This window comes from Miniopterus schreibersii, assembly GCF_964146895.1.
Source record: "Miniopterus schreibersii genome assembly, chromosome: 1".
Lineage (NCBI taxonomy): Eukaryota > Metazoa > Chordata > Mammalia > Chiroptera > Miniopteridae > Miniopterus > Miniopterus schreibersii.
This window is the reverse complement of record NC_138101.1, coordinates 40,367,433-40,380,414: the sequence shown is the minus strand read 5'-3', so window position 1 is coordinate 40,380,414 and position 12,982 is coordinate 40,367,433. Positions and strand designations below refer to the sequence as shown.

Sequence of the window (12,982 nt, the reverse complement as noted above, 5' to 3'; positions counted from 1 at the left end):
ATCTGGGCTCACCCTTGAACACCTCACAGTAAATCTACCCATGCTCCAGTAGACTGGCTCACATGGCGAAAGGGTATTCCGGTTTTCGGGAAAAGCTCTGATTTGCATTATGCAGGATTCAAATATGTTACTTAGAATGCTTGTGCCTGACGCTTTCTTACAACCCAAAATACTGGTTATCAGCTTCAGCCCTATCTTTTCTATTTTTACTATTTTTTTCCAGTGATGTGCTCTAACTCCTCTTTATCTTTTCTGGATATATTTTTTAATACCATTATATTCGTAATCAGGAAATTCTTATTTATAATACATTGAATCCCATTTCTCATTTCCTTAAAATTTACCTGAGGAAAGGTTATGAAAAGGAAGTGAAATTTTTAAGTTCTTTTTACCAATATGATTCCTCACCACTTTTTAAAACTCAGGGGTAGCAAATCAGTACTGATTATTGTGAAACCCGACCTTCTGTGGATAGTGACTGCACTGGGCCTGCAGGCCTGCGGGAATGCAGCATTGCGCTGAAGAGCACTGACTGCGGAGTCCGACCACCTAGGTGTTCATCCCTCCCTCTGTCTGCTAACTGTGTGACCTTGGGCAAGTTGCTTAAGTTCTCTGGGCCTCAATTTCTTCCCTTTTGGGGGGTGGGGGGATGCTCAGTGTCTTTAGATGTAAAATGGAGATATCTCTAAAGTTATTGCAAAGATTACGTGAACTAATATAAGTACTTAGAACCATGTGTGGAACCTGAAAAGCTCTATGTAATATTAGCTGTTGTGTTTGTTTGTTGTCGATGTTGCTGTTACTTAGGAAGAAAATTGCTTTCCACGTCACTAAGAACTGTAAAAATGCTTTCTTAACAAATATTATTTTAGTTTATCTTGACAGATTTAAATGGTTAATTTAGAATGATATGCTTCTAGTTTTTCTGTGTCGTTTATTGATTATTAAAGTTTGTGATTAATTTATACCCAAGTCAAAGGAGTTTCTTTATGCCTCATAATGTTTTAATCAGATGACACTGAAAAGCAATCTAAGTAAAGGTGTCATAAATATTTTTCTTTGCTTTCAAGAACCAAATGAGTAAAGTACTCAAAACTCAATGTTTTCCTCGGGTTAGAATATTTTTAAATACTTATTTAATTTTAAGGAAGTTATTTATGTGTAAATATAGGAAAAGGCAGACACACCCACTGGTGTGAAGTACCTTCAGGTGTATTAAGTTGCCAGTCCGTTAGCCCCTCTAAAATGTCCATACTGCCATCTGCTGGAAAGAACTTTTGTACAACATTTAGACGGTATTTTTTAAAAAAAAATAGTATCAGTTTTTTTGGACAAGTTAAACTACATCTTTCATTCAGTTAAAATTAAACACATTCCAAGTATGAGTCTTCACTTCTCTTTCAGGGAAAACTAAGATGGGTCAGTTGTTTTTCTAGCTGTTTTCAGAGAGAATATGAAAGCACATCCACAAACCTTTAAAACTTTTTGCGTGGACCGTGGAAGAATGCTCAAGTGCTTCGTATGATGCTGAGGGCAGTTGTGTGGCATTTTGCTGGATGTGAGCAGCCCTGGGATGCAGGCAGAGTGAGCCCAAATGTAATTTGCCAAGGAGAAAGCAGAGGTCAGAGAGGTTAAGTGACTAACTGGGGTCGCTCAGTTTATCAGTCGCATAACTGGGACCAAGTCCAGGTCTTTGACTAGCTGATCCTGAGGCTCTGATTATTTCTCCAACTCTTATCGTATCCACTATGTCTCAGAGTATAAAAACATTGCATCCTGTTATTGATAAGGCTTGGCAATATGAAAAGCAGCCAGATTATTAAGTTCACTTTAAAAGTAAATAATGTATAGGAAGCGACTTTTTAAACCTTGAAAGGGAAAGTAATAAGTAATGTCCAGTACTTTGCATAATACAGACACCAATTTTTGTGGGTTTGCCACATGAAAGAATACTTTCTTCTATGTATAAATCTTACTGCCTTATGTTTGATCATTTCTTCCCATGAAATTCCGGCCTCCCTGTGACAGTGTCACGAATGTGTGCTGACTCAGAGCACTCCGTAACTCATTTCGGAATCAGAATCGTCACCTCTCGCTCGGCATGACAGCGCCTTTGGTTAAATAAAGCTTTTCTTTCGGTGAATGGTAAACTTTTTAAAGTGCCCTTTTATTCCGTCATGTTGTAACGTGATGTTTCCATGGCGTGGACGACATCCGTCTGTGTGATATTGCCATTAACAGCATGAACTGTGTCCAGTATCCTTTCCTTGGCATTGTGCTGGCTGTAAAATTTACCAAGTGCAAAGGAATCTCCTAATTTAGGGGACTCGACTGTCACAGCTACTTGCCGTATTACCAACGTTTGTTAATTTTATGGTTCGAGGGCTTTCTGATGTGGATTTTTCTTGTAACACTTAAAAGTGTAGCCGTCACTGCTGTTCTGCAGTGGCTCCTTTCTATGACCCCTGCTCCAGAAACTAAGTCGCTTTTTGTTTTAAACCTAACTGCTTTCCTTTAGTTTTAATTTGTATTGTTCTCCTATTTTGTGTATTTACTAGCATTGCTTGCAAACTTTTTTTTTCACTATGACTGCATTTACATTTCAGTTGCATTAAGCGAATTAATTACATGCTGAGTGAAGGAAGCCATGTCGCTAATTCAAAACAGCCGCCTTACAGAGAGTCTCTGGGAATATCCCTGAGCCTCTGGGTGAATTTTATTGGCATATTAATGCTAGGACTTCCTTATTAGATAATTAACCCAGAAGAAGGGGGGCACTCAGTTTCCAGTTAGGTGGTGGGGAGCAAGATGAGAAAATCTGCCCATGACCAGGAAAGGTCATAAGAAACCAGCTTTTTGTCCAGCATTCAGTTTTTCCTTATATTTACCTGAAATCTACCCCTTTGATAGTGTTAACTCATGATTTTTAGATAAATACACAGAATAGCCATTTTCCACATGGCTGCTATGAAGTCTTCTTTGTAGGGTGTTCTCTTCTACTTCTCATACTTTAGTGTCCCTCCCTCCCTCTCACTAAAATTTTTTTGAGCGATTTGTTTGCAGGAGTCAAATAGTTTCATTCTTACCTAACCCTCTGAGATCCTGTTCTTATTATGACATAATATTTAATTATGACGTAATAAATATTCTCTCTTATTTTGTTACTATTATTGATTGAAGCTCAGAAAGTTGAAGACCACAAGCAATGAGGGCTTGGACCAGGATGTCCACTGAAACTGTTAGCGCCTGGTGTCAGGCGCTTAGCCACGAGGTCTCCCCAGTCATTCTTTATGTGACACATTCTCTGGGTCCCTTGCTCTTTGCTCTTCTCTGGGTGCATTTGTGTTTGTCAATACCTCTTATATGACAGCACAGACAAGCGGGACTCAGTACTGCAGGGGCCCTTGGCCTGCAGGGGAGAAGCCGGGGATGAGCTACCCCTGCGCACCCGATTGCATTCCTTTTTCAGCCCTTGGATTATCTTGAACGCGTATTAAATCGGGCCTCGACGTGCTGTGCTTGTGTGTGTAGCTGTAAACGAATGTGTTCATAGGCGTGCACTTTTCCACGTAAAAGGACTTTCCATCTTTTCTTGTTAAACCACACTTGGCCGTCTCCAGCATGTAGCTTCGGCAGGTCTTCCTCTACCTTAGTTGCTCACTTTTCTGTTCCGTGTATGCCTTTAGTCCACGTTTAAGGCGTTGGCTTTTTAAGGTGTTCTCTGCAGTCTTCTTAGATTCTTGAAACATTTCATTTGAGATTTCTTGGTCTGTATCTTGGCCATTTCACGATTTTATGATTCATGAATTTCTTCTTTTTTTTTAGAGCATTTTATAATTCTTGAGTTATATTTCTTTTCTTTTACCTTTTCCAAACATGATCTATTTAAAATTTTTATTGAATTTATTGGGGTGACATTGGTTGATAAAATTATATAGGTTTCAGGTGTATAATCCTATACTGCATTGTATATTCACCCCCAAGTCAACTCTCCTTCCAATGGTGATGGAAGGAGTTATATTTCTTTTTAAATCTTCTCTCTAGGAGCTTATGCCTATATTTCCTCTGTAGGTTTTTAATTTGCCGTGCTTACTGTTCAAACCTCCTGGATCTCAAGTGGCATTGCAGTTGGTCTTCCATCCCTCCTTTAGTTATTGTGCCATGTTGGGCCCCTGCTCCTGGGAACAGCTACCTTTGTAACCTAGTTGGATAACTTCACCTTTCCCGTTCCTGCAGGCATCTGTGAAGTTACCCAGTGCTCCTTATCACACTAATTTGCACTAAGTTCTGCAGAAAATACAGTGACAGTCCATTTTGGATTCATATGTGCCAATAACACTGTGTGTTTTTGTATGTCAGTTAATATCTATAGTCTTCATCTTCATTCATATAAAATTATCTTGGACTATGACCTCTGAGGTTGCTTAATTGTACTATTTATGACTTTACAGCATACCCAGCCACTTTTAGAAATTTCAACCGAACTTTAAATATTAAATAAAAGCAGTTACTCAACTTTGCTTCTCTGAGATCTATCCAGGGCTGACATTCATCTGATGTGCACTTACACAGTTGTGCTGGTAATTCAAATATGGAAGGATTTCTGTTCTGTCGGACTTCTAAATAATCGTTGCCCAGGATTACTACTGGGGTGGGGAGGCACTGAGAAAGCCCCATCACTGAACGCTGGATCTGACACACACCCCTGCTAGGACATGGGCACTCCAGCAGGCAAATGCATAATCTAGTTTCCCCTCCACGGTTGCTGCCACTCAGCCAGCCGACGCTTCCCCGGCATCGCCCTCTAGCGGTTGCTTTTGGTGAATGTTCTGTGTGGATTACGGCACCTGTTGACTCTAACTACAAGTAGTTTAATGAGTCCCTTTTTAAAGCATATTCTCTTTGTTCATGATAATCCGGAGTTTACAAATTCAATAATTAACATATCTAAAAATTATTCCAAAGCTAAAGGTAAGTGGTTTCATCGAAGAGTCCAACTTAAACTAAATTTTTTTTAAAAGTGATTTGACTTTAGTACTTGGGATTACATGGCTGACCCCTTAATTATTACTCATTTCACAAAATCCTTTGTGTTGCCTTCCTTTCAGTAATTATCTGCTTTGGTTCCAGGTGAATGAAATTTACCATGATGAGTCCCTTGGAATACATATAAATGTGGTCCTGGTGCGTATGATCATGCTGGGTTATGCAAAGGTAAGCCTCTTAAAATATGTGAACTCTGAATGTTAAGAACTGGGTTAGCAGGCAGAAGATTAAAATTTTCAAGCTATAGCTGACATATGGCATAGATAAGTCTCATGTAAACCTCAGTTGCACTGAACTGAAGAAGAAAAACGGCTGCTCTGAGTGGAGATCTCCAAATTTGAGCAGGTAATGAATGATTTTTGTGCTGGTACCATTTCCTTTGTTTACCTCTGTAATGGAGTAAAAGATAGTTACCTGATATCAAGTATGATGACTATATGAGTGGGGGGGGGAATGGACACCATTGTGAGGAAAGAAAAATTCCTTAGTCTTATCGGTGTTATCAAATTTATGATTCTTTTTTCATTCAAAACATAGATATTGAGTGTGTGCCAGATGCTTTTTAGGTGCTTCAGATATATCAGTGAAGAAAATGACAAAGATCCTTGCCCTCACATGATTTGTTAAAAATAATATTTTATGTGTATGTCTTTCCAAGTAAGAAAAGTAAAGCACACAGTGAATATTTTCATTTAAAAGAGCTTTAGTCCTTTTGAAAATTAAAAGCTGGGTCAAAATGCACACAGCAGGCATTTCATGTGATATAACTAACTGTAGTTGACTTTAAAATGGCACTTGGTGTGTCCCTGTCCTTGGAAATAATGAACAGGATGAAATGGTTTCTCCCTTTGAGGAGAGAAAATAGGGGAAGTGACTAACTTGGCAATTTTCTTGATGTTTAAAATTATATGCCCCCTCCCATAATTAAAATCATCTGATTATGAAATACTGATGAAATTTTATATTTGGTAAATAGAAAACAATCCATGTGCTTGCATTTTGTTATGTATTTAACATCCACTTAATCATATTCTGATGAGAGGGTGTCATTGATCTTTAGTTTATCTCATAAACCTGACTGACTTTGTGTCAATAACACTGAATATAAGTCAACTCCAGCTGGAGATGCTAACAGCCTTCATTGGCTGTTAAATCTTTTTTTTTGAGAAGTATGTGATCAGCATATAACAAACCAAGCTAATTTTGGTAAGAATGTAAACACTGATAATAACATTTGCTGAAATATAACAAAACTCTCAGCCTGTCAGCCAAGTAGGGACTAATTTTGGGTTGCAAGTTCAATTTCTCATCCCAGCAGAGCTACTCTGGGAAGTGTGGCTCCTGGGTTCTTGAAGGATGGGCCCTTTCCCTCTGAACTTTTACCTCCTGAACATAATGTGACAGTAGCAACATTCCAAGGAACTTCAGTCCGTCTATTGGAACCACAAGATAAGCGTGCACCCTCTTTATTGCTGTGAGCTTAAAAAAGGGAAGTTGTTTTCTACAGTGTGAGGTTTATAGAATTTGACCACCCCCCATAAGATTTGACAAGCTTTGCCAGCTTATTGAGGAACTTATATACTCCTCATATATTGATTAATTCTGGACAAACAACAACAAACTTAACTAAAGATCTTTCACTTTAAACAGCTCTTATGCCAGATTCTTTCCCTCTATTTTTATTCTTAATATCTACGAAACTAAAAATCTAAGCTGAATTAGGAAATATTTAGATTGCTAGAGTTCTTACCCCAAAGACTAATATTGAGTTGCTTCACAATAGCAAATCTCAGCATCACATATTCCCTTGTATGGTGTCAGTCACCTTTCACGCAGGTGATGTTGGTTATCGTAAAGAGATCCTTCACGGGCATTTAGAATTCCCAGGCTAAAGTAGATGTCTAAATAAGCCCCAGATAATATCACTGAACATTATTCAAATGCTATAAATGTCCCAAATGTTAACTTTAGCTCAAGTTATTAAGGAGAGCCTTTGGGCAAATGTTATGTTTGTCTTCAACATATTGTTCCCTTGCAGTCCATCAGCCTCATAGAAAGGGGAAACCCATCCAGAAGTTTGGAGAATGTGTGCCGCTGGGCTTGCCAGCAACAAAAATCTGATCCCAACCACTCTGAACACCATGATCATGCAATTTTCTTAACCAGGCAAGACTTTGGACCTGCTGGAATGCAAGGTACTTCCATTCGCGTGCAGAAGAAAAGCTTACGGGCATGACTTTTCTAAAGTAATCCTAAATCAGGGAGTCTGTTCAAATGTTCATATCTCTGCCTCCATCCCCTTTCCACCATGCATCAGCCAAGCACACACTTTCTTTCTATTGCTCCCACTGACTTCTGTGGAATTCACCATGTTAAATGCCACTTAAATACTATCATAAATTATACTTGCCTTTAACATAATGATTGTGGATTTGGGGTATGGAGGGGGTGCTGTAAAATGCAGCTGATCTCCACTCAGTGTTGGGATGGGAAAGAGATGCCATGAGAAATGGCTGCTGCCAAGAAGCTCTCTTCCTGAGTCAGCTTACAGTGATCTAATCAATTCTGGTGTAGGCTTTGGAAAAAGTAGACTGACGATTTTCTTTTCAATGTTGATGGAATTTCTGGCTCCCTTCACCGGTACCACGGTATGAAGGACCATTCACTAAAACTGAAAGACGAGGCTTCGTTGGTGGCCGGACAGAATGGTCACCCGGGCAGTTCCTTCCCTTAGGAAAGGGGGAAACGGAGGCCCCGTGAATCTTTTCAAGACCATTACCTGTGGCTTTCCCAAGAGAGCGTGGCACAGTGCTAGCAGGGGATTAACATGGCCTCTGTTTCCTGAAAAGCTTTTTCACTTTTTTCTAGGCAAAGGTCCAGTAGTAATTCTTAATGGGTTTTCTCAGAAAACGAAAATAAAAGTAATTGTTCTGCTCTACAGGATACGCTCCAGTCACGGGCATGTGTCATCCGGTGAGAAGCTGTACCCTGAATCATGAGGACGGTTTTTCCTCTGCTTTTGTAGTAGCCCACGAAACCGGCCACGTGTAAGTCCCTGCTGGCGGCTAGAAGGCCAAGACAGGTCCTTCCCTCCCTCCCGCCTTGCCAGGAGTGAGAGCGGGCGCCCAAGGGGCGCACCCCGAAACCAGAGGAGCCGCTCTGGTTTGCAGGCACCCCTGCCCTTTCCCGGCTGCAAAATCAGAGGCATTTCCGTCCAGTCTCCGCCCCGCAGTGCCTGTGGCCCTGCGAAGGCCGTGTCCGCCTAAGAGCAGCGGGTCTCCCTGCACAGCCCCCACTGGGCCCGGGGGTCTGCAGCTCCAGCGGGCGGCCTGGCGACACCCACTGTGCCGCAGGGGCCGGGTGATGCCCCGGGAGCTGAGCTGCCAGGGCACCGGGTCAGCACTGTTGGGCGAAAGCAAACGGGCATCACCCACTGTTCATCCCTGAGCCAGGCCAGGCGGGAGCCCGGCCCCGGGCCTCACCGGGCAGGTCTCCTTGGCGTTGCAGGCTGGGCATGGAGCACGACGGCCAGGGCAACCGGTGCGGGGACGAGACGGCCCTGGGCAGCGTCATGGCCCCGCTGGTGCAGGCGGCCTTCCACCGCTACCACTGGTCCCGCTGCAGCGGCCAGGAGCTGAGGAGATACATCCAGTAAGTCCCCCCGCGCAGCATCCGCAGTGCAGCAGAGGCGCCGCAGGCCACTCGGGTCTGCTGCTCACCTGCAGCTCCAGGGGGTGGCAACCAGTCCCAGGGAGCGTTTGCTCGCGACCCAGAGCTCCCGGCACAGCGATTCCCTGATATCATCACAGTAGTTCGAGCCAGAAGCCTAGAATTTAGTGATTTTTTTAATGTAATTTTTTTGGGTAAATTCTTTATGGAATCTTCGACTCATGGTCAAATTTGAGCTGAGGATGAGGGGGGATGGTCCGTGATGCCCTCATAATGTACCACCCTACCCTGTGGCATAGGGTCAGGCTCGCTCCGCCACTCTGCAGGAGCTCAGCACGGACCCAACAAGGCGTCGCAGCTACACTGCGTCCCTGAGTCACCACTGACTCCTTCCCCGGGATGAATAAGGGTAAAAGGTCTTTTTAAAAAATGGAACGAAAACCAAAATCCTTCAGAGATAAGTTTTTGTGACCTTGCTCTGTGATCTAATGAAATCCCAGAGTAGGTAAGCTAAGGACACTCTTTTCATCAGGACAAGATAAAGGAATGAGCGTTTAACCACATGCGATGTTTTCCTTCCTACAGTTCCTATGACTGTCTCCTTGATGACCCTTTTGAACATGATTGGCCCAAACTCCCAGAACTTCCTGGAATCAATTATTCTATGGATGAGCAGTGTCGCTTTGACTTTGGGGTTGGTTATAAAATGTGCACTGCGGTATGTTTCTCACAGTCGCTTCAGGTCTTGCATATTGAAATCTGTTTTGTGTGGCTCCTGTTTGGTGAGCTTTATAGGCTCACTGGTGCGAGGACAGGAATTTCTTCCAATGATTTTGTGTTTGCATATCACTATGTGTTAAAACTAAGTGCCTTAAGTACACCATCTTATTTAATCTTTGTGACAACACTAAATGGAAGTTGGTATACTTTTATAGTTGAAAAAGCCAAGATTTACAGAGATTAAGGAACTTGCTTAAATCACACATCTGCTAAATAGGGGACCTGGATATGGAAACCAAGGTTGCCAGCTCCAAACTTTATGTTCTGTTACTCCCTTGGTTTTTGTGACCTTCAGAGATGACATTTAAGCCTTATACAGGTTGCTTTTTATTAGTTTGTTGGCCAGGATTCCATGTAACTGTGACCAAAGGGAAGGGTGGTACTGGTTTATTCTCATGTGAGAATCATATGGAAGAGCATGGAGGTCAGGAATATGGGCTTCAGAGCCAGGCTGGTGGGTCATGAGGGCCTGGACCTTACACTTATTAGATGCATGATTTCGAGCACTTTCTTAAATTTCTCTATTTAGTTTCCTCATGTGTAAAATGTGGATAATAATAGTCTTTATCTCATAGAATTGGTGTCAGGGTTCAATTTGATAATGTAACCAAAGTGCTTAGCACAGTACAGGCACATAGTAAATGATCAGTGGAATCCAGTAGAGCCAGTCTTCCATGTAGCTATTCAGATTGAAGGTATGTTTCATTAAATTTCCATGTTTAGATGTAGTAGTTCATTAAAAATAAATGTTTTTTTATATGTTGGAGCAAGTTTTATGTGTTAGAGCCAGAAAAATAAGTGTTTCATGGTACTGAAAATAGGTTGATCTACTGTTTCAAATCTTCCATATGCCGATAGCCTCAGCCATTTGGACTGTAGGTTGTCAGCTTCTAATCACCTGCATTAATGTTTTGACTGGAGAATTCTAAAGTGTGGGCTCAACATGGTGGGAATGTTTCTGCATTAAGTAATAGGAAGTAGAACAAAAAACCCAGGTCCAAAATGAGCGCTAAGAAGAAGCTCTGACCATAGGCTGTACATAATTAGTGGTGTAGGCAATGGGAAGATGTTTACAGTTAGAAGGAGAGCGGACAAGTAAAGAGCACACAGAAGTATGTGTACTGACACATGTATTTGGACAATATCAAGTGTTTTAGGAAAATAAAAAACAATCTTAAGATTGAGAAAACTAAGGTTCTAGTCTGGCTCTGTTACTCTCTCACTTGTAGCCATAACTTCCTTACCTTGTAACCCATATTTCTGAGCCATGGATTGTTGTGAGACTCAAATACATGGAAAGTACTTTTTTCCCCATTTTTATAAAAGTCCAAAACTATAGCTTTGTTAGTTTAGACATGTGAGAAAACAGCTGAATACAAAAAATGGGGAAATAATAAATTCAGAATCCTGGTTAGTTATGTTTGAGGGAAAGTAAGGAGCTTGTCTAGTAGAGGCATATATTGGTAGATTTAATGGTGTTGGAATTTTCTAGTTTTTTTTTGTGGTGGTGTGTTTGCAAGTACTTGTTTTATAAAATGCTTCAAAACTTACACGTTACCTATATTCATCTGTATCAAATCTTACATAACAAATGTAAAATTAGGGAACTAAGAATTTGTTATTCATTTGTTGATTGGCATTATTATTTTTTAATATTGTAGTGCCAAATGCCATATTCAAACCTGCTAGCAGAATTTATTGAGCCATGGGTCTTCAATAGATATCCTGACCTAAACAATTGTGGTTCATGCAAATAACAAATATTTCTATATCTCTTGCATGCTTTCTCTAGTTGGAAATTAATTTGTAAACTACATGAATGTGTTGCAATAGTTTGTTACACCCGGAATACGTTATCTTACATAGACAGTTTGACAGATATTTTCTGCTTTTAGTCAGTTCATTATGATGGGCATTTTTTTACTTATATCTGACTGGTTCATACTTACAAGGGTGAAGAGAAGCCATGTTGGTAGCTTGAGAGCTGCATAATCATTATAATACATTTTCATATTTAAAACATTCATAATAATTACATTTTTAAAAATTCCAGCATTGTCTATTTGAAAACCAGAAAATAGAAATTGCATGCAGAAATATTAAGAGTCAACTAGAGAATCCCAGACAAATCATTGTTTATCACTATTATTTTAAAAAGCAGAATAAAAATATTCTCTACTTGGAATTCTTAGGCAGTATTTTTTTCTCAGCATGCCACGACTTTGGCTGTTGACTTGAAATTAAAATAGAAGATATTGTTGGAGTATGTCCTGCTGTCTGTATTTCATTGAAATTTTTATTTTCTCCCTTCCAGTTCCGAACGTTTGACCCATGTAAACAGCTGTGGTGTAGCCATCCTGATAACCCCTACTTTTGTAAGACTAAAAAGGGACCCCCACTTGATGGGACTGAATGTGCTGCTGGAAAAGTGAGTCTGTCTATTCCATGAAGATTTAATCACCTTTAAAAGTCTGGAAAATGATGCACAAAGCTCTATTTCATTTTCATGAGTACCATAACTTGTGAGGTTTCATTACGGTAATGTGCTAACATTGTATAGTAGTTTCCAATGATCTCTCTAGCACGTTATCACAGGCTCAGTGGCTTAAAACAACAGAAATGTACTTTCTCATATATCTGGCTGCCAGAAGTCCAAAATCAGTTTCACTGAGCCAAAATTAACGTGTGGGCAGGAACGTACTCTCTCCAGAGGCTGTAATAGAGAATCTGTTCTTGCCTCTTCCAGTTTCCAGTGGTTGCCCACATTCCTTGACTTGTGGCTGCACCGTTCTAGTCCCTGACTTCATGACCACATTGCTCTCTTTTCCTCCTCTGTGTGCAAATGTCCCTCTGCCCCTCTCTTATGAGGACACACATGATTACATTCAGGGCCCACCTGGATAATCCAGGATAACTTCCCCTCAAAATCCTTAATTTAATCACATCTGCAAAGACTGTTTTCCAAATAAGGTAACATTTACAGATTCTAGGACCTTTGGAACCACTATTCAGCCCACTACTGATAGACCAAGAAGCAGCAGCCAGCAGAATATCTGGGACCCTGTTAATGGGATTTGATTTACTTGCTGGCCTCCCACTCCTTGTGAAAGTTGTCCAGAAATAAAGTCCTGTGAATTTACACAGAAGATTTGGCCTTGCTCCTTGGGGAAAGATGCCAGAGGTTTTGAATCTCAAGTTGTGCAGTCAGGATTAAATGCTCAAAGACTGGCCAAGTGCCAGCTACCCTACTCAAAGATCACCCATCCCAAAACAAAGGCATGTTAAGAACTCAAGTTGAAATGCCTTGACTAGTTTGGAAATAAGATATTATTGAGAGGGCCAAAAGCTGGCAAAGAAGATTTATATAGCTTTTAGTTCTTTTAATGCCCTTTAAAGCTCTATTTCAAATGTGTATAAACTGTACTTGCAATGAAGATTACAAGCATAATAACAGTAATAATAAAACCTGCCATTATCCATGTTCAAA

General features: G+C 40.7%; 1 protein-coding gene across 3 annotated transcripts in view; it reads left to right on the top strand.

Moving 5' to 3' along the window:
* ADAMTS3 (ADAM metallopeptidase with thrombospondin type 1 motif 3) overlaps nt 1–12,982 on the top strand; it is a 213,835-nt gene that overhangs the window by 179,907 nt on the left and 20,946 nt on the right. For all 3 annotated transcript variants that reach the window (XM_081148290.1, XM_081148292.1, XM_081148291.1), the window contains 6 exons: nt 5,131–5,214; nt 7,085–7,241; nt 7,988–8,093; nt 8,554–8,697; nt 9,301–9,433; nt 11,810–11,923. In XM_081148290.1, coding sequence (XP_081004416.1) covers nt 5,131–5,214; nt 7,085–7,241; nt 7,988–8,093; nt 8,554–8,697; nt 9,301–9,433; nt 11,810–11,923 — 738 coding nt within the window. The remainder of the gene's footprint in view (nt 1–5,130; nt 5,215–7,084; nt 7,242–7,987; nt 8,094–8,553; nt 8,698–9,300; nt 9,434–11,809; nt 11,924–12,982) is intronic.